Source organism: Spermophilus citellus (genome assembly GCF_964194105.1).
Source record: "Spermophilus citellus genome assembly, chromosome: 14".
Lineage (NCBI taxonomy): Eukaryota > Metazoa > Chordata > Mammalia > Rodentia > Sciuridae > Spermophilus > Spermophilus citellus.
The window spans coordinates 51,316,345-51,342,198 of NC_138194.1; the positions used below are offsets into that span (position 1 = coordinate 51,316,345).

At 36.2% G+C, this 25,854-nt stretch overlaps 1 protein-coding gene and 1 pseudogene across 2 annotated transcripts in view; one reads left to right on the forward strand and one right to left on the reverse strand.

The window, feature by feature from the left end:
* The window catches only part of LOC308633176 (small ribosomal subunit protein eS8-like), a 35,061-nt pseudogene extending 16,964 nt beyond the window's left edge, over positions 1-18,097 (forward strand). Inside the window, exon 2 of the transcript in view lies at positions 17,502-18,097. The product of the transcript in view is annotated as a small ribosomal subunit protein eS8-like (transcript). The remainder of the gene's footprint in view (positions 1-17,501) is intronic.
* MRPS28 (mitochondrial ribosomal protein S28) overlaps positions 1-25,854 on the reverse strand; it is a 125,751-nt gene that overhangs the window by 75,178 nt on the left and 24,719 nt on the right. Inside the window, exon 2 of the mRNA XM_081266299.1 lies at positions 19,244-19,425. Within this exon, the coding sequence (XP_081122425.1) occupies positions 19,244-19,425 (182 nt within the window). The remainder of the gene's footprint in view (positions 1-19,243; positions 19,426-25,854) is intronic.

Sequence of the window (25,854 nt, forward strand, 5' to 3'; positions counted from 1 at the left end):
TGGATTAAAAAAACAAATCCAACAATATGCTGCCTCCAGGAGACACATCTGATTGGAAAACACATACACAGGCTGAAGGTGAAAGGATGGGAAAACATATACCACGCACACGGTCCTCGTAAGCAAGCAGGGGTGGCCATCCTCATATCGAATAAAATCGACTTCAAGACTAAGTTAATCAAAAGGGATAAAGAAGGTCATTATATACTGTTAAAAGGAACCATTCACCAACAAGACATAACAATTATCAATATTTATGCACCAAATAATGGTGCTGCGACATTCATAAAACAAATTCTCCTCAAGTTCAAGAATCAAATAGACCACAACACAATAATTATGGGTGACTTCAACACACCTCTCTCACCATTGGACAGATCCTCCAAAAAAAAGTTGAATGAAGAAACTATAGAACTCAATACCACAATCAATAACCGAGACTTAACTGACATATATAGAATATATAAACCATCATCAAATGTATATACTTTTTTCTCAGCAGCACATGGATCCTTCTCAAAAATAGACCATATATTATGCCATAGGGCAACCCTCAGTAAATATAAAGGGGTGGAGATAATACCATGCATTTTATCTGATCATAATGGAATGAAACTGGAAATCAATGATAAAAGAAGGAAGGAAAAATCCTACATCATATGGAAAATGAACAATATGTTACTGAATGATCAATGGGTTACAGAAGACATAAAGGAGGAAATCAAAAAATTCTTAGAGATAAATGAAAATACAGACACAACATATCGGAATCTATGGGACACAATGAAAGCAGTTTTAAGAGGAAAATTCATCGCCTGGTGGTCATTCCTCAAAAAAAGAAAAAAACAACAAATAAATGAGCTCACACTTCATCTCAAAGCCCTAGAAAAGGAAGAGCAAACCAACAGCAAATGTAGCAGAAGGCAAGAAATAATTAAAATCAGAGCGGAAGTCAATGAAATTGAAACAAAAGAAACTATTGAAAAAATTAACAAAACTAAAAGTTGGTTCTTCGAAAAAATAAATAAGATCGACAGACCTTTAGCCATGCTAACAAAGAGAAGAAGAGAGAGAACTCAAATTACTAACATACGGGATGAAAAAGGCAATATCAAAACAGATGCTACAGAAATACAGAAGACAATTAGAAATTATTTTGAAAACCTATATTCCAATAAAATAGAAGATAGTGAAGACATCGATAAATTTCTTAAGTCATATGATTTGCCCAGAATGAGTCAGGAGGATACACACAATTTGAACAGACCAATATCAATGGATGAAATTGAAGAAGCCATCAAAAGACTACCAACCAAGAAAAGCCCAGGACCGGATGGGTATACAGCGGAGTTTTACAAAACCTTTAAAGAAGAATTAATACCAATACTTTTCAAGTTATTTCAGGAAATAGAAAAAGAGGGAGCTCTTCCAAATTCATTCTATGAGGCCAACATCACCCTGATTCCGAAACCAGACAAAGACACCTCAAAGAAAGAAAACTACAGACCAATATCTCTAATGAACCTAGATGCAAAAATCCTCAATAAAATTCTGGCGAATCGAATACAAAAACACATCAAAAAAATTGTGCACCATGATCAAGTAGGATTCATCCCTGGGATGCAAGGATGGTTCAATATACGGAAATCAATAAATGTTATTCACCACATCAATAGACTTAAAGATAAGAACCATATGATCATCTCAATAGATCCAGAGAAAGCATTCGACAAAGTATAGCATCCCTTTATGTTCAAAACATTAGAAAAACTAGGGATAACAGGAACTTACCTTGACATTATAAAAGCTATCTATGCTAAGCCTCAGGCTAGCATCATTCTGAATGGACAAAAGTTAAAGGCATTCCCTCTAAAATCCGGAACAAGACAGGGATGCCCCCTATCACCACTTCTATTCAATATAGTTCTCGAAACACTGGCCAGAGCAATTAGACAGACGAAAGAAATTAAAGGCATAAAAATAGGAAAAGAAGAACTTAAATTATCACTATTTGCAGATGACATGATTCTACACCTAGAAGACCCAAAAGGGTCTACAAAGAAACTACTAGAACTAATAAATGAATTCAGCAAAGTGGCAGGATATAAAATCAACACGCATAAATCAAAGGCATTTCTGTATATCAGCGACAAAACTTCTGAAACGGAAATGAGGAAAAACACTCCATTCACAATATCCTCAAAAAAAATAAAATACTTGGGAATCAACCTAACAAAAAGGTGAAACATTTATACAATGAAAACTACAGAACCCTAAAGAGAGAAGTAGAAGAAGATCTTAGAAGATGGAAAAATATACCCTGTTCATGGATAGGCAGAACTAACATTATCAAAATGGCGATATTACCAAAAGTTCTCTATAGGTTTAATGCAATGCCAATCAAAATCCCAACGGCATTTCTTGTAGAAATAGATAAAGCAATCATGAAATTCATATGGAAAAATAAAAGACCCAGAATAGCAAAAGCAGTTCTAAGCAGGAAGTGTGAATCAGGCGGTATAGCGATACCGGATTTCAAACTATATTACAGAGCAATAGTGACAAAAACAGCATGGTACTGGTACCAAAACAGGCAGGTGGACCAATGGTATAGAATAGAGGACACAGAGACTAATCCACAAAGTTACAACTATCTTATATTTGATAAAGCGGCTAAAAGCATGCAATGGAGGAAGGATAGCATCTTCAACAAATGGTGTTGGGAAAACTGGAAATCCATATGCAACAAAATGAGACTGAATCCCTTTCTCTCGCCATGCACAAATGTTAACTCAAAATGGATCAAGGAGCTTGATATCAAATCAGAGACTCTGCGTCTGATAGAAGAAAAAGTTGGCTCCGATCTACATATTGTGGGGTCGGGCTCCAAATTCCTCAATAGGACACCCATAGCACAAGAGTTAATAACAAGAATCAACAAATGGGACTTACTTAAACTAAAAAGTTTTTTCTCAGCAAGAGAAACAATAAGAGAGGGTAATAGGGAGCCTACATCCTGGGAACAAATTTTTACTCCTCACACTTCAGATAGAGCCCTAATATCCAGAGTATACAAAGAACTCAAAAAATTAGACAATAAGATAACAAATAACCCAATCAACAAATGGGCCAAGGACCTGAACAGACACTTCTCAGAGGAGGATATACAATCAATCAACAAGTACATGAAAAAATGCTCTCCATCGCTAGTAGTCAGAGAAATGCAAATCAAAACCACCCTAAGATACCATCTCACTCCAGTAAGATTGGCAGCCATTATTAAGTCAAACAACAACAAGTGCTGGCGAGGATATGGAGAAAAGGGTACACTTGTACATTGCTGGTGGGACTGCAAATTGGTGCGGCCAATTTGGAAAGCAGTTTGGAGATTCCTGGGAAAGCTGGGAATGGAACCACCATTTGACCCTGCTATTGCCCTTCTTGGACTATTCCCTGAAGACCTTAAAAGAGCATGCTACAAGGATACTGCCACATCGATGTTCATAGCAGCACAATTCACAATAGCTAGACTGTGGAACCAACCCAGATGCCCTTCAATAGATGAATGGATTAAAAAAATGTGGCATCTATACACAATGGAGTACTATGCAGCAATTAAAAAATGACAAAATCACAGAATTTGCAGGGAAATGGATGGCACTAGAGCAGATTATGCTTAGTGAAGCTAGCCAATCCCTAAAAAACAAATACCAAATGTCTTCTTTGATATAATGAGAGCAACTATGAACAGAGCAGGGAGGAAGAGCAGGAAGAAAAGATTAACATTAAACAGAGACATGAGATGGGAGGGAAAGGGAGAGAAAAGGGAAATTGCATGGAAATGAAGGGAGACCCTCATTGCTATACAAAATTACATATAAGAGGTTGTGAGGGGAATGGGAAAATAAACAAGGAGAGAAATGAATTACAGTAGATGGGGTAGAGAGAGAAGATGGGAGGGGAGGGGAGGGGGGATAGTAGGGGATAGGAAAGGTAGCAGAATACAACAATTACTAATAGGGCATTATGTAAAATTGTGGATGTGTAACCGACGTGATTTTGCAATCTGCATTTGGGGTAAAATTGGGGGTTCATAACCCACTTCAATCTAATGTATGAAATATGATATGTCAAGAGCTTTGTAATGTTGTGAACAACCAATAAAAAAAAAAACAAAGTAAGTGTATGAAGATATGAATTGGGTGTCAACATACTGTATATACAAACAGAGCTATGAAAAATTGTGGTATATATGTGTAATAATAATTGTAATGCAAAAAAAAAACACCAAAGTACATGTATAAAGACATGAATTGGTGTGAACATACTTTATATACAAACATGAAAAACTGTGCTACATGTGTAATAAGAATTATAATTATAATTATAATGCATTCGCTGTCGTGTATCTAAAAAAATTAAATCAATTAAAAAAATAAATAGTTTATGTCAAAAAAATTTAAAAAAAGAAAGAAAAAAAAAAAACAAGGCCTCTTGCCTTCTGCTCTCATTTTCTTTGTGACACTTGCCTTGCTTATCTTCCTGGCACATGCCTCAAACTACTTCTGTTAGTCAGCTTACCTTTACTGTAACAAATACCTAAGATAAATAAACTTAAAAAGAGGAAAAGTTTAGAAAAGCCAAATGTTTTTTCTGATAGGCAAATGCATACATAGTTGGGTGGGAAGATTGGGAAGAATGAAGGAACATTGGACTGTGCAGAGGGGAGTGAGGGGAGAGGTGGGGTTGTGGGCTGGGAAGGACGATATAATGAGACAGACATTATTACCCTCTATATGTGTATGATTACACCACTGGAATGACTCAGCACCACATACAGCCAGAAGAAGAAGTTGTGCTCCATTTGTGTACAATATGTCAAAATGCATTCGATTGTAAAATAAATAAATAAATAAATAATAAAGAGGAACCGTTTATTTTGGCTCACAGCTACAGAAGTTTCATGGCCCTGTTGCTTGGGTCTGTGGCAAGACTTTCATCATGATAGGAGCATGTGGTGAACGAAACTGCTCACCTCATGGTGGCTGGCAACCAAAGAGAGTGAGGAATAGACTAGCCTCCCAATAACCCCTTCAAGGACAACACCCTGCTGCCCCAGCTTCCTTCCCCTAGGCTACTCTTCCCAAAGGTTCCGCCACCTCTCCAAGGTACCACTCTTGGCAATAAGCCTTCAGCACCCAGGCCTTTGCGAGGCATTCAAGACCCAAGCTAAAGCACTACTACATCTCCTTCTGGCCATTTCTATCTTTTAAAATTTTATAAAATACTTCCTATAGGAATACAGATCAAGAACAGAAAGATAAAAAGATAACCAAGAAAATAAAGGGCTGTGACAATGTCAAAGAAAAGAATAAGCAACAGTGTTGAATAAGAAGGAGGGCTTGAGCCGATGACCAGAGGTCACCGATGAGCTTTACTAAACAGAATGGGGAGGGCAGTCTGGCAGGCTGGACCAAGGACTGAGTGGAGATTTTTAAAATTTGAGCAATATTTGGGACAGGGAAGAACAGACCAATAGCTTCCAGGGGAAACAAGTTATTTGTTTTATCAAATTCCCTAGAAAAGACAATACTGAGAAAATTTAAGGTAATGAATAGGAAACCAGAGAATCATATGAAATTTCAGACATTCAACTATTTTTGACTTACAAAAACAGCAATTTCATATGGTTTAAACTCGAACCTGAGCATTACCAGACTTCTTCAAGGCAGTCACTCTCACTTAATGCAGCATGAACACAAACCTATAAAGGTGTCTATAAGTGTCAAAGCCTCTGTATTTTGGATTTTTTCCTGAAAAAGGCAGAAGATACACAGATGTAGAGCTAATTCCAGGTCTGTGGCTTTTATAAACCTAATTTCTTATTCCCAATCCCATGTACCAAATGCTAACAGAATAATCCAAATGTGTCTAGAACAAAGCTCAGCTTCCTGCCCTGTGAATGGTTCCTCTACCCAACCTCCCTCCCGCTGTGACCTCCAGGCAGTCCTATCAGTCTCAGTTTGAACAGCCTCCCCCAGCTTTCTGTTCCTATCCTTCTCACTCCAATCCAGCCCCACTCCCCTCCTGCTTTGATCACTACTAGATTCTCAGAACTGGTCTTGCTGGGTCCACTCTACTCCACGCATGACTATACTAATATCAGTATCCAAAAACGGCCATCCTCAAACACCATGCTTCTGCTTCTCCCATCATAACTTTTCAGTCTGAAATTCAGAATATTTTATAAGAATCCTAGCCTATCCAGCAAAGCAAACTGTTTCCCAATCCCTAAAATGTTAACCACGCCAAGAGATCTTGACCACTGCAGTGGTTTTAAAATATGTACATGGAAAAATAGATTAGAGGATGAAAGAGAATGATTAGCAGGAAGTCACTAGGACAAATCCAGGTAAGAAGTACAAGATATCAAAGGCTGCAGCAAAGCCCCAGTGGCAGAGACAGAAAAGAGGGCAGATTTCAGCGATTCTTAAGAGGGAAGGTGGACAGAAGCTATGAGTTGATTAGATCTGGGAGGAGGGCTAAAATGAAGAAAAAGGAGTCTATTATGTCTCTCAACTTTCTAGTCTAAGTGGCTGGGTGCTAATTCAATTAACCAAACCAAAAATGTGGTTTTGAAGACTAACTAAAGTTAGCAAGGCTCTCTTGCATGAGAGGGAAATAACTACTTAAGAGAACTGATTTCCAGTAGCCTGAAAAAGAGCTTTTGCCTCCACTGGATTGCAACTGAGAGAAAGAAAGAGAAACAGTACAGCCCAAGCTAGCACTGGGTCTGACAAACTTTATAAATGTTTTCTGAACTAGTCCAAAGCTACCAGCAGTTTATTCAGTGTATGAATAAGTAAGGAGACAAAGTTTTAGATTTTGAAATCACAGTAGCAAAGAAAACAATAAAAGTATCTTGTAAGCATATAGGTAACCTAAGCTAGAGTAATGTCTAATAACAGTAATATTACTGATAAAAATACTTAACATTGAAAATGGAGCAAAAAGGGAAGTTGTTTCCATTTTTTTTAAATCTTGCTCTATCATATATTATATGTTTTTATAGTTATCACATTCTTTTTTTTTTTGTTTTTAGAGAATTTTAATATTTATTTATTTATTTTTCTTAGTTCTCGGCGGACACAACATCTTTGTTTGTATGTGGTGCTGAGGATCGAACCCGGGCCGCACGCACGCCAGGCGAGCGCGCTACCGCTTGAGCCACATCCCCAGCCCTAGTTATTACATTCTTAGATTTAAAAAGTTTTATTGATACAAAGATAGAATATGTACATGGATTTTGGTACATGTCTCCTTCTAAAAGGCACAGACGGATTCCCTTCCCCTTGAGTGTGGATTCATTTCTAACAAACAGAATATGGCACAAGTGACAATGTATGACACCATCATGAAAAGTATTATATTTTCTCCTTGCTCTCTCCTTAGATCATTCATGAGGACACTTATTCAACCCAATGGAGATGTCAATATGAGAAGGAACTAAGGCTTCCTGACAACAACCAGCATGCTATAGTTTTGATCTTAAATGTCCCTCAAAGGCCATATGTTAAAAGCTTAGTCCCCAGCCTATTATACTATTGGGAGGTGTTGGAGCCTTCAGTAGTGGGGCCTAGTGGAAGGAAGTAATTTCATTGGGGTGAGCACCTGAAGGGGATCTGGCCCCTGGCCTCTTCCAGCTTCTTTCTTTCTTCTCAGCTAACATGAGGGGAGCATCTTTGCTCTATCATACACTCATCACCATGAGGTTCTGGCTCACCACAGGCCCAAAAGCAACAGAGGCAACTAATTATGAACTGAGCCTCTGAAACCATGACTCAAAAGAAACCTTTCCTCCTTAGAAGCTGATTTTACCATATATATATATATTACTTATTTATTTTATTTTATTTTTATTTTATTTATTTATTTTTTTATCACAGTCACAGAAAACTAATACATAGCACTAACTTGCCAGGCATATGATTGAGCTAACTTGAAAGAAAATTCTCCAGCCCCAGATAAACCTTCAGATGATTGATGCCCTTGACAGAACTTTATGAAATACCTTGAGTCAGAACCATCCAGCAATTCCTGGACCACAGCAATTGTGTGAGTCAATAAATGTTTACTGTTTTAAGACACTAAGTTTTGAAATACTTTGTGATATAAACATAAAAAACTAATTCAGTCACACTGAGTCCATTCTCAATTCTTTGCCATTGCTCACACCATTTCCCCTGAGATTTTCCTTCATCATTCATCTCCCGTAACCTCCCCCATCTTTCAGAATCTAATTAAAGTTCTATGTTTTGGAGAGATACTTTATTTATGAAATCATCTCAACATTTTCTCTAGCATTTCCTTTGAACACTTCTGTTTAGCCACATCGTTCACTGACACATTTGTTCATATGTTCCTCTATATTACAGTGCTATAAATATCTTTTCTCTTAAAGATGTCTTAACAGTTTTTTAAATTGCATTCAGCACATTGTAATTAAGGTACTCAATAATTTGCTGAGAAAAATCAGCAAATTATACACACATACACTGTGGAAGTGTTTTTGAATAGTATAAAGTAGTGGTTAATAAAAATGGACGTATGCTACACTGCCTCGGATGTTTACTTACTGCCATTTCTGGGTAAATTACTTAAAATCTCTGTAAGCCTTAGTTCTTCAGTGTTTTCCCCCCCTTAATGAGGATCCCAAGTGTCTACATAAGAGTGTTAAAAGGTTATAAAAATCAATGTATGCAAATCTTTGAACAAAGCACCCAACATGGAGAAAGTGCTCAGCAAATGTTAGTTATGATTTGTATAATTAATCACAAATTACAAAGTATATGCTGAAATTTTGGGTTCCTAAGAGTCAATAGATGTTATCAAGTGGCAACCTAAATTAATACAAAATTCTACAAACTAAAATAGAACTCAAACCTTCTATTAAGATAACTTCTAATTGTTCAAAAATCCACTCCTAAGCCAATAGGAGCCTGAACCAATTGTAGGAGTACAGACTTGACTTTTTCTCTCTGTCCCATTAAGATACTAACTTCAAAGCTTTTGTAGGAACACTTAATTGTTTGCATTCCTAATAAGCAGTTACTGAAGTAGTTTCCTGATTCACTTTTGACCTTTACAGTCCTGAGAAGGCATATAAGGCAAACTACTAGACATATAAATTTAGTCAGTCTTTGGACTGATAGAACCATACATGTGACTGCTACATAAAGTAAGTCAATTTTGTATGCCAATCAAAATAGAATCAAAACAACCAAACCATCAGAACAAAATCCAACAGAACTTTGCATGACATATATGAAAACAAGAAATAAAAAAAACTCTAATGATATTTGGCCTGAATCACATGTGTTTCATGAACCCAGAACATTCCTAAAATCATATTTTAATATGATTATTTTTAATATATAATTTATATATTTTTAATATATAATTCATATTTGAACATATTCTTAAGGTTTGTTATTATAAGTTAAATATAACAGGCTTTCTTTTCCTTAAAAAAATCAGAGTTCTGTTAAAGAAAAGCTCATAGGATGGTTTTAAATCACCAATCTATTCAAAGCTATGCATACTTTATAATTGTGTTCCATGTCCTCTGGAATAAAAAGATCCACCTTATTCAAATTATTTTCTTTTTCCTCCAATACACCTTGTAAACTTTAGTTTTTGAAACATTCAATATACATTCCACTTTCTATTTGACCCTACATATCATAGAACCTGAAATAGAAACAAAGACTGGGAAATTAGCTTGTTTATTCCACCTTAGTGTCAAACAAAAGCACAAATAATATTCAGTGCACGTGCTAGTTACCTTAGAGCTGCCAATCATGCTTGTTTTGAAACTCTTTGATTTTCAGAGGTGTCAATCATGAATACTGTGATACAGATGCCCATGTAGAGACAATGCTCTAAAAGACACAACCCTCATTTCCACAATAATAAATAAGTGGACTTTACTTATAACTGGACCTGAGGATTTCACAGAAAATGTCAACAACTCTTGAAGAATCAAACCTAAAATATAACCATAAAATGAAAAGACTTTTGGCTCTTGATAAAATATAAGACATATGAATTAGCCACAGGGATTTTATAATTTCAGTAAAAAGAGAAATGTTCCTTGTCCAATAACTAAACAGAAGTATTATGACCACAAATGGAAATCATGTAAATCTGGGCAAGTGGGTAAAAATATCAATACAATACATACCCCTTCTCCACCTCCCCAATATAACCTAATTCACTACCTAACTAGTCACTTACATCTGAAATAAACTATTCAAAATGTTTACCCATCTCATAATACATTACTATTCAGTCAACAAGACCTATCACTTCCATATCCTAAATTGTTGTCTCCTTTCCCCATGAGCAGACTTAATTCACATCCACATCATTTTGTTCCAATAGCTTCCTTACTAAACTAACTTTGCATCATTCTTCAACATAGACTCCATACCTCTGCCACAATGATCTCACTGAAATGCAAATATAATCTGTTACTTGTTGCTATTTTAATGGCTATTCCCCAACTTCAGAATACAGCCCCACTTTCTTAGGATGGCTTACAAATTCCTGAAAATCTGGATCTATCTGCCTCCCCACTCTTCTACCACTCCTCCTTAACTTAAGCCAATTACCTGCCTAGCTTCCCGGAAAGACAGGCTCTGCTTACTGGTAGTGTTTACCAAGTGCTGCTCCCTCACCTGGAAACACTCACTGCCTGTACTTAGTGGCTCCTCTGTATCTTTTACAACTCAGTTCAACTATTAGTTTCACTGAGAAACTTCTCTGACACAAGCATTTGAACTATTGATTTCCCTCTACTCCATTCCTATAGAATCAGTAAAAAGAACTGAATGGTATACCTATCTGTTTAGTCTCTATGCCCAGATTTAATCAATTCTCAGAAAGCAGAGATTGTCTTTAATCCACACATCATAAGCACTAAATACAGAAGCAGCTTATCAAAGCTGCACATTAAAAACTTGCTAGTTCAATGAAAAACTGTCCCATGCCTGATTTAAAAATAAAATTAATAAAAATAATTTCTTAAGACTCATAAAAGGTTTTACAGGCATTTTCCAAAGCAATCAAACTAATCAGTGCTATAAAGTGATTCTTTGGGCTTAACAAAATTGCTCATTACTGCCAGGCAAAGTGGTGAGCTCCTGTAATCCCAGCAACTTGGGGGGCTGAAAGCAGGAGGATCATGAGTTCAAAGCCAGCCTCAGCACTTAGCAACCCTGTCTCTAAATAAAATATTTTTAAAAAGGACTAAGGATGTGGCTCAGCAGTTACGCACCCCTAGGTTCAATCCTCAGTACCACCCTTCCACCCCACCCACTCATACTCCCCACCCCACCCCACCCCTACCCCTGCTCCAAAATTGCTCATTACTTATAAATTCACTATAAGAAATGGCACCACCTCAAATAGAATTTGGGACTCAATAATCCCATCTTATTTTTCCTATTGTTCCTATTGGAGGTGCAAAAGCTTCAACCATGATAAATGTTCATGTCCAAAACACTTAACACCTTGACTAGTTCAACAAACACTGTGCTGATATGTGACAATCCCTAGGAAGGGCATCAGTGAACAGGCAGTCAACACAAGCAAAACTCTGAACCAGTGACACTTTACTTATCAGTAAGTTAGTTATCTGATGACAATATCAAGTATACCCAGAACCCAATGAGAATTAAACAGGAGTTTAGGAGCTGTCAAAATACATGTTGAAGCCCATGCACTAAAGGGAAAGCACTTCACTTATAGAAGTGGCTGTTAGGTCCTCACTAACATACTAACTTCTCTTATTTTAAGCACAATAAACATGGTGACCAATTTATCAGCATCCAGAAACAAGAAAATTAAGAGGTCTGAGAAAGTTATAACAGGCAGAAATGGGCATAGTAGCAGAAAAGGAAAGTTGAAACAAAACTACAGAACTGGGAGGTTATGTGTTATTAAGTAATAATTCTATATAGTATTTGATGATATAATACAAAAATTGGTATTTATAATTATGATCTTGGCTCATCAACCAACCAAAAAAGGCTAAATTACTTTAGGTATAACAAAGTTCCAAGAAAGTAGATGATACAGTTTATTTTATAAAATATTTTTTAGTTTCAATTAACCTGTATTTAATTTATTTATATGCAGTGCTACGAATCAAACCTAGTACCTCACACATACTAGGCAAGCGCTCTACCACTGAGCCACAACCTCAGCCCAAGATGATTCATTTTAAAAAGCTCCAATAAGGAATTAAAAATCAAGCATGAAATGACCAACTTTCTATTATTTGCAGAATAAACCTTTATAAAATATATCCTTCCTAAATAATATGAAGCAATCCTGACTTAAAGTGACTAATCAATGTCAAACATTAACCAGTTACTATGACAACAGGTCTCACTATAATTATAAGATAGATCCATTCCAAAACAAAACCATGCCTATTAGTCATTATCTTATTGGCCGTAACACTATCTAAATATATTATTCCACTGTCTTAGTTGGTTCAGGCTGCTATAACTAAATATCAGAAATTATAAACAACATAAATTTATTTCTCAGAGTTCTAGAAGCTATGAAGTCCAAGAACAAGGTGCTAGGAGATCCAATGTCTGATGAAGGGTGGTCCTGGTCACAGGTGGCACCTTCTCACTGTGTCCTCACATGGCAGAAGGACCAAGGCAGCTTTCCTAAGGACACCAATTCTATTCATGAAGGCAGATCACTCATGATCTAACCGCGTCCCATTAGCCCATCTCTTAAAAACATCACACTGATGATTATATTTCAACATATGAATCCTGGGGGGACACAAACATTCAGAACACAGCAGCCGTGAACGCCATAACCCAGAGTCTCAAAATGGACTGCTCATCATTCCTTAACAGCCCTGCATGGGGCTCCCTATCTCACTATCACCTTAACCTCAGGGTCTCTGGTCTGAAACTGCTTCATAAGTGAGACTATTTTGGGAGGTTTTTAAGACACTTGAATGAATATATGTTGGACGACTTGGAAAACAGCACAGTAAGGTGAAAAGAACATCGATGGGCTTCAGATCTATACAGCAGTAGGTTTGGATCTCTGCTTTGTTAATTTCTAGTTGTGTGACTGCAACACATTACTTATGTTCAGAGACTCATTTTCTTCATTTGGAGAATGAAAATAATGTGGTCTACTTACTATGTTCCTTGTGAGTTATAAATGAAACAATATATATAAAATGCCAATGTAGGTTTTCAAAAAACTAACTGGTATGATAATGAAATGAAATAGAATAGAATATGGAAAGAGAGCAATCTTAATTCACACTAAGACAAATTTTGTAAAATTGTGTGTTATATTAATATGACAGAAGAAAAAATATCTAAAGGGAAGGCAGATCACATGATAAGAAAAGTGCTTTGTTTAAATCACAGTAGAAGCCCTCTGACTTAGATTGGTTCATGGAAGTAGGTCAAAGTAAAGATTCACAGAAAAGGGCACACATATACTATAAAGACATTAACTTACAGCAAATCAGCATGGATATTCTGAAATGAGGCCAATACCTTTTCTCTGAGTTGGGGTCCACACACACTGGAGCTCAGCACCTACTTCCTTACATAAGAAGGCCCACACTACAAGACCTAGGCCTGCCAGGGCCAGTCACATGAAAGCAGAACAAGAGCACAAAGACATCTGGAAAGCAATACCTTCCACATGTTCATAATATTCTTTTCAGTAGTGTGTGTGTGTGTGTGTGTGTGTGTGTGTGTGCGCGCGCGCGCGGGCACTAGGGACAGAACCCAGGGCATGCTGGGCAAGCACTCTACCAAATCCCCCAGCCCTGATTTTTTTTTTCAATATTCATAGTTTTCTTTTCATCCTTCAATAGCAATTGGTTAACAAAACAAAACACCTCTACTTAATGAAGTCTTTCCAAAACATTAAATTTAGCTTTGATTTGGAAGAAAAACATAATTGGTAAAACTTTTGAGGTCACAACTAATAAGTATGAGGGCCCACTCATTCCCCCAAATCTCTGAAATTACTTATAATATTTCTATTTTGCAATTCTAGATCACTATTGTTCAAACTTAAATACTATAGCTTAGACTCTGAATGTTATTTAAAATGTAATATTGTTCTAGAATCATTTTTTTCCTTTAAAAGTACTTTTCAAACTTTAAATTTTTTTGCAGTAGAAAAAAAAACACTATTACCCACACACTTTAAACAGAAATGTCCCGCCAAATAAATAAAACACATAAATGTAAAGCTGCTCTGAAAGTAGTTAACCTAATTCTCTCTTTACTTCCCAACCTCTGCACAATCTTTGAAATCTTTCTGAAAATTCTAGGGCTGTTTGGCGAAAAGGTTGAAAACAGTTCCTCAAAACTAGTATTACAACAAAAATTATACAGCTTAAATATTTAAATATTAAATATCAAAACAAAAAATATACAGCTTATTAAAAGACTATTACTTAGCTAATTAGATTATTCAGGTAACCAAAATGCTTCCAATCCTTATCAACTACTAATCTGAAATGCCATCAAATTTATTTATTTAAATAATGAAAAAATTAAAACATCTGGCTAAACTGGATATTTTATTGAATCTTAGTTATTTTAAGTATACTTGATTACTGTAAATTATCCTAAGTAGAATGCATTCAATACACAAAAGTCTGAATGAAGTGAAAAAATGATTCTCTAAAGGGATAATTAAAAAGTGGTCAGTCTGATAAATGATAAATAAGTTATAGAAATTTCTAAATCTCATTTATAGTGATTTTAAATGTATCACAATAAGAAGGTCTGTTATCACTGGGATGAAGCCTCCCAGAATCTGAGCCATTAGACATTATGGAGGGAGAATGCCAAGAGATGTCCAGCCCAACAAGCTGGTCTATCTAGTCACATTATCTAATCTTGTAGGGGTAAAAACTGGGAGCACAGAAACAATCAAGCCAAATCTCCTTATTTTCCCTTTCAGTGCTATCATCTTTCCCACCAAGGACAGAGACAATAAGCAAACATTTGAATAAAGTAGGTTCCTACTCACAACTTTTGTTTTAGACACAAGTAGAAATAAAAAGTAAATAAAACTATATGCTGGCCTGACAATATTTTCTAAGTGTAAGTGACAGAGATCTGTAAGAAACCTAGACAAGGGTTTTTAGAAAGAACCTAAATATTTCTACATATATAAATCAAGAGATTTAGTAAACAATCTGTGAAAAGAATAAACCTTCATTTCATGATAAGTAAAAACTGAATAACAAGGAACTTGCTAACTTAGGAAGTCCTTCTCCCAAATGCAATGTGTGTAGGTTCAAATTGAATATTGGCTGAAGGAAACTATCCCTTTGCACATACTATTAGAAACAACATTTCTGATCCACAGGATAGAGAGGAATAGAGCTTAAGCTTTAACTCCTGTTTGTCATTTCTCTCTCTCACCCTCCCCCCTTTAAGGTACTTTGATGGCATTTCACACTTATAGCAACAGAAGTGGAGGTCAAAGACCTTTCTGACTATTGTTATTTTCTATTCATCAGCGCCTTGCCACCATATTTTCCCCATTTTCACTTTTATAATTACCAATATTTTAAATTGATTTATATACTTGTTTCCTATCTGTTCCTCCTTCTCCCATTAGAATATTCATTTCATGAAGGTAGGAAATTAGTCTGTTTTGTTTACCAACCCTTAAAATTGTGCCTGGCAAATTGATATGTTTTAGTCACATTTGAATGAGTGAATAAAGGAATGAATGAGCATACAAATGAACAAATTTATTTCTAGACCACTCTGACTCCTCCTTTTTCAAGATCCTCATTCATGAATGTATTGATTTTGCAAGTACTCTGGAAATTTAAGTGGGTATTTCTGGATGGTGACTGGATACTGGACATGTGGTTTCATGGAAACAGGACCTGAGAGAGAACTATAGAATACAGAAATGCAGGCATTTAACTCTTCTACAACATCAAAAGACTATAATACAGTCACTGCTCCAAAGACTAGAGAACTTATTTGCAAAATTATTAGGATTATGACCAGCGTGGTAACATACTCCTTTAATCCCAGAGATTTGAGAAGCTGAGGCAGAAGGAATCCAAGTTTGAGACCAGCCTCAACTACTTGGAGAGACCCTGTCTTCCAAAAAAAGAATAAGAAAGAGAAAAAAAGCCTCGGGATGTAATTGAGTGGTAGACTGTTCCTGAGCTCAATCCACAACACCAGCCTGCCCGTCCCCCAGAAAAAAAGGAAAAAAAATTACCATGAGTCATTCCCCAAAAAGAGTTTTATTAAACAGATCGCTTCATTGGGGGGAGGGGAAACAGATTTTAAAAAGAGAATTTCTTTTTTTTTAATATTTTTTTTAGTTGTTGATGGACCTTTATTTTTTATTTGCTTATTTATACGTGGTGCTGGGTATCGAACGCAGTGCCTCACACATAGGAGGCAAGCGCCCTACAACTCCAGCCCCTAAAAATGGGATTTTAAACATATAGTAACTTCCATATGTGCATATATGGTATGGATATGGTTTTCAATAAAAATTTAAGATTTAATAAATGTTGCAAGGCTCCCATATTTAACCACTTAAAGCTATACTATACATAAAGTAAATTTAAATCATACTATAGCGCTAAATAGAGAAAGAACTGATAATAAATACTGATATTTAAAATGTTGTGATTTAGCAAATAAGACATAAAAAATCAAATCCTAATTCTAGATTCCTAACGCATTCTGAAATATTACATTCAAGAATATGACATAAGGCTGGGGATATAGATCAATGGTAGAGCACTTGTCTAGCATGCACAAGATCATGGGTTCAATCCCTGGTACTGCAAAAAAACAAAAACAAAAACAAATAAGAATATGACAGCTGGGTGCAGAGAAACACATCTGTAATACAGTGGCTCAGGAGCCTGAGGCAGGAGGATTTCGCATTCAAAGCCAGCCTCAGCAAAAATGAGGCACTAATTTACTCCAACAACTCTACATGATATATAATATCGTACTAAAATCTGAATTGATAAATATATCCAACTTATAAATTTCTTTAGGTCTTGGTACTTCTGAATGAGCTTGTATGTTATTGGATATACTAATTCAAACCATGCTCAAACCATTACCTCCCATGCCAGGAAGTGTCAGAAGGTCATTTTCTTTCCCAGGTATAAGCTGCTTTATCCACCTACCTCACTAAGAACTGGCAGGTATCTGATTAGCAGAGAAAAAGGTGTCCTGGAGCTGGCTCATATTAGCCTGTGAGAGCACACTATACACATATCTTCCCAGCCCTGCATTCAGTGATATCACATTAGTAACTTGAAATTGGCCATGATAAAAATTTATACCACAGAAATTAACAAATTGGGTCTTTTTTTTTTTAACTCAAAATCTGATTGTTGGTATTGCCTCTTTCCAACGGGCACCAAGCGATAGGCATCTGCCGGGACAACTGGCACAAGTGCTGAAAGACTGGGGGCAAGAGAAGGCTCTACCACAAGAAAGAGAAGTATGAGTTGGGACACCCTGCTGCCAACACTATGATTGGACCCCACTGCGTACACACTGTCCGAGTGCAAGGAGGCAACAAGAAGTATGGGCTTTGAGGCTGGAGTGTTGTACTAGCAAAACAAGGATCATTGATGTTGTCTACAATGCATCCAGTAATGAGCTGGTCCACACCAAGACCCTGGTGAAGAACTGCAGCATACTCATTGAGAGCACACCATACCAACAGTGGTACAAGTCCCACTACACACCGCCCCTGGGCTGCAAGAAGGGGGCCAAGCTGACTTCTGAGGAGGAAGAAATTTTAAACAAAGACTGATCAAAGAAAATTCAAAAGAAATACGATGAAAGGAAGAAAAATGCTAAAATCAACACTCTTCTGGAAGAGCAGTCAGGGCAAGCTTCTTGCCTGCATTGCATTAAGATCAGGACAGTGTAGCCGAGCAGATGGTTATGTGCTAGAAGGCAAGAAGCTGGAGTTCTATTTGAGGAAAATCAAAGCCGGGAAAGGTAAATGAGTCCTCCTCCCTTCTGTCTTAGCTCATGTAATACAGGTGTTTATTATTCTATTCCACCCTTAAAAATTCTGATTGTTAAACATTTACTCACTTGTGAATGATCTGAGGAAATATGTATTCTGTTAATTTTGTTGGGTCCTTTTCATACTAATGTAGAATGAGCTTATGACCCTTCACTGGGTGAGCTCCATTATCATCTACATCTTTAGATGCCTAAAATTCTCAGAAAGAAACAATTCATCCCATAATTCTCAGTTACGTTCAGAGTAGGTTCTCTTCTTATTCATTTCTACAATATATTTCATTCTTAAACTCATAAACTTCTTCATTACTGTAATTTATTCTAACATGTTACTGATTACTACATTCACCATTATTTTACATACCATTCAGGAGAAAAAAACATTATCAATAAAATTGATATACCATCAACTGTAAGATGCATTCTGATACCAGAAATATGAAAATCTAAAAAGTTTTCACATTAAAAATTATTGAGAAATAGTCATTTCTATCTTGCTTACTGTTGTTTTCCCTTTTAGAATCTTAGTTCAACATTTCCTTTAACCTTGACATGCTACTTCTAGATCTCCCATCTTAGCGCTTTCCCCATTGTATATTTATATTTAGAAATATCTTCATCAGTACAGACTACAAATAACAACTAATTCTACTAATATAATTATAATAGGAAAAATAACAATCTGGAAAAAGAAATGGAGAATAATTTTAAAAAAATGATATAGCATCAGAATTTGGTAAGGTAAGAGAAAGGAGCATCAGTGAAGAAGCAACTTTATAAGTGGAAAGAGATTATGGAATAATAGAGGCAAAAAAAGTTTACAGGAAAAAGGGCCTCATGAGCATATACTACTACAAAGCTTGCTTTAATTTTATGGTATGAAATGGTTTGTTACTGGGATGAACATTCATACCTTCTTCCCAAATGTTATCAGTGCTTTGATAAGATATGAATATGACTGAATATGACTAACAAATATATCTTAAGCACTTCTGACTTTTCTTCTAATAGCATTACCAAGAGAAATAAATATACTGTCTTTTAAAATCACCTACATCAAACAATAATTTTGAGGTACTTCTTTTAAGAACATTCTTAAAGCACTTGAAAATGATTTTACTTACTCTCCATCCACTTCTGGTCTTTTACATACACAATGAAACTTGCCACCAAAATCTATGTAAAGATCATTCTCCACAACATGAAAGATCCGTCCAATGACCAATTTATCCTTGGCAGGCCCCATCTGTGTCAGAGGAGAGTGTCTCAGCATGGATGCGAAGGATTCCACATTTTTCTGAGACTCCTAAATATGAAAAGAGGTATTTATATACATAAGATTCAACATGAGACACAATATGGCAAGTATAATGAAGTCTTACAGGGAGATTTTTAAAAGCCAACTTGTTCTACATTTACATTTTGTAGCAATAATAGATGAATATAAGTGAATTTTTGCTTTTAAAAGCTAGTTATTCTGCTGCCCTGCAGCAGAATAAAATAGACATTATTATTGCTGTATGTACATAGGTGACTGTATGACCAATGTGATTCTGCAACCTGTACAATCAGAAAAATGAGAAATTATACCCCATTTGATTCAAATGTATGAATTGTCAAGATCATTGTACTGTCATGTGTAACTAATAAAAATAAAATAAAATAAAATAAAGATGTTGTGTCCACCAGGGGGCGGGGGGGAAGCTAGTTATGCTCTTCAACTTGCTCTTCTTCCTTTTCCTTCCTGAAGATGAACCAGTGAAAAATAGACACATACACTTGGCAGGTGATGGAGGGATGAGGTGAGCCAGTGTGAGTCTCAAAAGCCCAGGCAGGTAAACAACAGAGGGGAGTCTGCATACCAAGTATCCTAGAATAGGGGCCTGGGGTGTGTCAGAATCTAAAGGTGAGTAGGGCATCCAAAGAGACCATTGAATATTCCTAGTACTGACATCTGATTCAGGTTTGGTGAGAAGGACTATGTATTTAGTACAAATTCAAATATATATTCAGATAAAAACACCTAAAGACCCTTTATCACAATTATCAGTCTGAACATGAGTTCTTGTACTAATTTAAATGACTTGAGTTTAATTTCTTTCTTTTTCCAAAGGTAAAATCCCACAGGAAAAATAGTTTTTTCAACTATTTTGTGCTGCTCACTTTCTAGGAGTGTTTTTTGCAGACACAATTCACTTGAGGGATGGCTGAACACATAATGTAACCTGATTACTCCTTTTTTTTTCTCTTATAATTTTTTTTTTCCAAACACATGCTTTTGTAGGAACCCATGAACACAGAGATGTACCTTCTACTCATCTTTAATTTTCACAAAGAATGATGTGTGCATGCTTTGGCACAAACTAAGGGAAGTACTACGTTTCTATTGTGAGACTTAATCACAGAAGAACATTAACAATTTGATCCGGCTACCTACATCCTGTAGTGACTTTTTACATTTGTTACTCAAGGAAAATTACTAAGTACCATTGAATATTTACTTTTTAAACTACACAACTATAAATATGACTTAATTTTAGAGCATGTATTACTCCAAGGATTACAAACTCAAATGCCAGACCACATAGGAGCTAGATATGCAGAAGAATATGTACCCAGCCTAAAAGGTGCAGCCACTATTCAATTGCACCTGTGGCTACAATTCAAGTCCAGTTATTGCCACGTTTTAATTATCCAAGAAGCCCCAAATCCATACATTAATATAAAATTTCCAATCTTAAAATACTTATACATTGAAAAATAAAAATTTTCCACTTTACAAATCAGGCAAAACACACTCAGGTATTGAATTTGGCTCATGGACCATGAGTTTATGACCTCTGCCTCAGGAAAAAGAAAGCCAAAACATCTAGTTGGTTCTTTGAAAAGATAAACAATAAACTCCTAGCCAAAACAAAATAAAGAGAGAATACCCAACTCAACAAAATTAGAGAAGAAAAAGGAGATATCACCAAACATTGAAATACAGAGTATCATCAAGGACTATTTTTGAAAACTCATAATAAACTGAAAAATGTAGAAGACATTAATAAATTGAGTATTCTTGACTATTTAAGAAGATTCTGAGATCTTTAGTAAATCTATTGTGAAATACCTGTTTCATCATAAACTTTATAAAACTAGGAATAATGATTTTTTAAGACAACTTTAAATTCAAGGGGAAGGTTAGGGATGTAGCTCAGTAGTAGAGCACTTGCCCAGCATATGAAGCCCTAGGTTCAATCCCCAAAACCACAAAAAATAAAATAACTTGGAAATAACTTGTTATTGCTTTCTGTTCAATTACTTTTGCTTTTACTTCATCACATTTTACAATGAAGGCAAAAGCATTTCCAGTGAGTGAAATGATTTTACTACAAGCATAATACTTTTTAGTTAACAACTAAATTTGTTTTTAAACTGTACATTCATTATTGCTCACTGATTTTTGGAAACTATCTAACAATCAGACAAAGCTCTCCTTCAAAAATCATAATGTGGAACCATCTTTGAATTCCTAGGGTACAAGCCCAGCTGTACACATTTACTTGTCAGGTGACTTCTCAAAATAATAAATGTAGCAACTCCCACAATACATGTTGACAACAGGAAGTCCTGTTTATTAGGTGTCTAAACCAACATTGTTAGCTCCTCTCCTGTGGATGCAAACTCCAAAGTGGTAGGTATACTTAATCTACTGTTGGGTCTGTATCATAACCTACATCCAGGTTATGGAAAATGTTACCAAAAAAGTTGTCTCAGAAGTAAAACAGGTAACCAGAGTTGATTGTTTCCTTTAAAAATTGGTATAGAGCTCAGATTTCCTGTTATTCTGCTATAGTTTTCTCACTTTGAAGTTGAACAGGAATGTTTAGATAGGAAGGGGAAAGGTACAGGGATTACAGATACAAGAAACAGTACCGCTTTTAATCACTCATTCATCAAACATACTTTGAGTGGTGAGCACTTGCCTCTCTTCTGGCCCTTGTCTGTATTCTGGGCCTTGTTTGTAAATGTGTGCAATGGTAGGGGAACATAGAGTTAAACCAGCATTACTACAGAGCATAGGATCCAAATAGTTGCTGAAAGTAATCACTACTCATACTTCAATTGTCAAGAGTCTTTTATTCCAGGCTGAGTTAAAAATCCTATAAGAAATGGGGAGTCAAAAGAGGTTTGTCACCAATGGGGTGACAGCACTTATCCTTTGTTTTAAAATGAAAGCCTTGGCCGGTAGCAGTAGTGCAAACCTGTAATCCCAGCAGGTCAGGAGTCTGAGGCAGGAGTCTCACAAGTTCAAGGCCAGTCTCAGTGACTTACCAAGATCCTCAGCAACTTAGTGAGATGCTATTTCTAAACAGAATATAAAAAAGGGCTGGGGACGTGGCTCAGTGGTAGAGCCCCTGTGGGTTCAATCCCCAGAACCTTTGGCAACAGCATGAAAGGTGGATTTGAGGGAGGAAAAGAAAAATTGGAAAGAGGGTCAATGTTGAGAAGCTTCTTGATCCTTCAATTAGCTAGGATAGAGATGATAAAGGGCCTTTATTGAACCCAGCTGTGGCCACAGGAAAACAAAAGAATGGAAACAGAGATATTTTCCAAATAGTAAAACAAGGACTTGATATCCAATTGAGGAGTATTAAGAAATGGGGTGGGGTGCAGCAGAGTAAGAGAGTAAGTTTACTTGTTACATATTAGGGTTTTTACATAAACCTATATGAGATTTTAGGGAACATGGACTATCTGGTAGATAGTTTAAGAAAACACGATAGGGTTGGGAATGTAGCTCAGTGAAAGAGTCCTTGCCTAGCATTCACTAAACCCTGGGTTCAATCCTCAGCATTGAAAAAAAAAAAAAAAAAAAAAAAACAACCCACCAGTGTACATATTTCTACAGATATTTATGTATGTTTAGTGATATTATATAGATATTAATCCTTGGAAATATGCCATATGCTAACTGTAATAATTTATGTATAGAACTATTTTCTTCTTTATATTATTGATTACAGAAAATCTAGACTACAAAAGAATATGCATTACTTTATTACGTTAAGTGTACATACATATTATAACTATCATGCATATGAAGGCACATACTATACAGGTTGTAATCAGAGATTATTAGCACTAAAAGAAACATGAGACACTGCCCAATCCAACTAATGAATACAAAGACCATACCTGTTATTCAACAAAATTGTCACAAGATACAGAAAGTAGACAGAGACATCATATAAAAACTTAAAATGAAGGATATAGTATGGCAGAATAACAGAAATTCTAGGAAACTCAAATCCTGTTAGACTAAAGTAGTTGATAAATAGATTTAAAAAAATAATAATCTTGAGGGGATGTGGCACAGCACTTGCCTACCATGTGGCCAATCTATCATCTATCCTGAAGAATTTCACGAAGATGTGGGGTTAGTGACACCAGGAATAATAGAAGGCTACGATGAGAAGACCAGATGAAAACAAGAGAAATAATTACATTAAAAACAGAGGTAGTACAGCCAATCTCTGTTAAGCACAAAATATCTCAAGTGCACAGTACCTGGTAAGCAGGCATTTATTGCTCTAGCGAAAATAAATATCTTCCCTCTTCTCTAAAAAATTTTTTGAACAAATTGTCCAAAGGAGAACTAAGTTTGGGATATTCTATTATGCAATAATAGATAACATTAATAAACAATAAAGAATTAAAACGACAGCTGTGCAGTTGTTAGTGAGGACTAGCACTGGAGGCTCCTGAAGGCAGGCTCTGAAGTCCAGCCACATGCTTCACATCTGGGCTCTACCACTGAGCAGCCCTGTGGATGAAGCAATGCACTGTGCTTCTGTGCTGCTCCACAAGGTATCGCCTTATACACTGTGACTAATAATTACAGTACCCAGAGTTTAGTGTTGCTGTGAGGATGAAATAGATGCATGGCCACATGTAAGCCACTTGAATGATGTCTAATGGAAGCAGTCCCCCAAATTTAGCTTTTTAAAAAATTAGTCAAATCTTTCTAGAATTAGCCACCATAAAATTTCATTGATTAACCTAATATTTTTCAAAGGGGATAATTTTTGCCCCACGGGAGACATCTGGCAATGTTTGGAAATATGTTTGATTGTTATGACTGGAGATGCTACTGCAGAGAGGCCAGGGTGCCACTAAAAATCCAACAGTGCACACAACAGCTTCCCACAACAAAGAATTATCTGATCCAGCTGTCACTAATATCAAGGTTAAAATTCCTGGACTAAGAGAACCAGCAGCAAACAGCAGAACAATTTAAGTTACATTAAGGGAGTTCTAGGGTGGCAGGCAAGGCAAAAAAGATTAAGGAGTGAGATTCCAGGACATCCGAATGGCTGTCAAGTGACTCTAGACAGTATGAAGTAAGATAGGACCAGATAAAAGTTGATAGACTGGTGGTGAAAGGTGAGATTAAGGGACTAGTGAACATGATAATGGTAAAACTGTGATCCAAGAAAGAGCTCAGACGTTTGAGAACTTGAACATAAGATAGTTCTAAGTGATAATAATATGCAAATTACCACATATCTACAAGTGAAGGAAAGTGGAAATAAAGGTCTTAAAATATGATACTAAAAAACTGTGTGGTGACTTCTGGTTTCTGGTGCTGAATGTAAGAAACTAGAAGTTGTCACTTCTTCCTAAGAGGTAAAAAGATGTACAAACTGAAGAAAATAACAATGTCTTTAAATACATGGAAAAGGTGGGAGTCACAGGGCAAACTGTTACTCCTCAAATAGCAAAATATAGAGAACTGAACTGTTGGTCAAAGCCCCAAATCTCTGTAGGAACTAGTGCCAATGTGGGAAAATGTGAACTAAACTGATGAATTGGTGGAGGCTCAAAGTGGACAAGTCTGGGAGATAAAAACTCCAGAGGGACTCAGTCACTGGGTGCTCCCACACTTTTGTGAGTTTAATTTCCAGGAGCTTAACTTGGTTCTCACATTAAAGATATAAGAAAAATCCCTTTGTGCTTCAGGCAAGGGGAGAGGATAGAAGGAAAATAATTTTGAATACACCAGAGCTTTCTGTTCTGTTCAACAAGGTATATCCTCAGGAGAAACTAACCAGAATCTCACTTGCTGGGGTTTTATCAGAGCCTAACCTGGAGGAAGGGAAATACCCAGCTCCAGCAGGCTTTAAGCACCTGTCCCATGGAAGCAGGGGTGCGCCCAAAAAGCACATGTGAAGTTTACAGCCCAAAGGCACAGGCTTATTAAAAGATTGAGACCTATTCTTACGGCTGTAGAACATTTCCTCTTATCCTCGTATAACTAATGACTATACAAAGTGATTCCTTTTACCCAATATATCATGTGCAGCCATTAAGAAAAATTATAAGACATATCGAAAAGCAAAAAATAACACCAAAAACAAAAGCAAAAACACACAGTAAGAAGAGACAGACTCAGATATGAAAACAATGTTGGAATTTTTAAACCAGAAATTTAAAACAACTATGATAAAGATGCTAAGGGCTCTCTAATGTTCAGAGTTGCTGTAACAAAAACAGCATGCAAGCTCAAAAAGATTGAAATGGCTTGGAAAGTACCAAAATCGACATGCCAGAGATCAAAAACACTAACAGAAATGAAGAATGCCTCTAATAGGCTTTTGTTACACAGGACACCTGAGGAAAGAATCTCTGTCCTTAAAAATATCTCAATAGAAATAGCCAAGTCTAAAAAAATAAAGAGAAAAAAGAT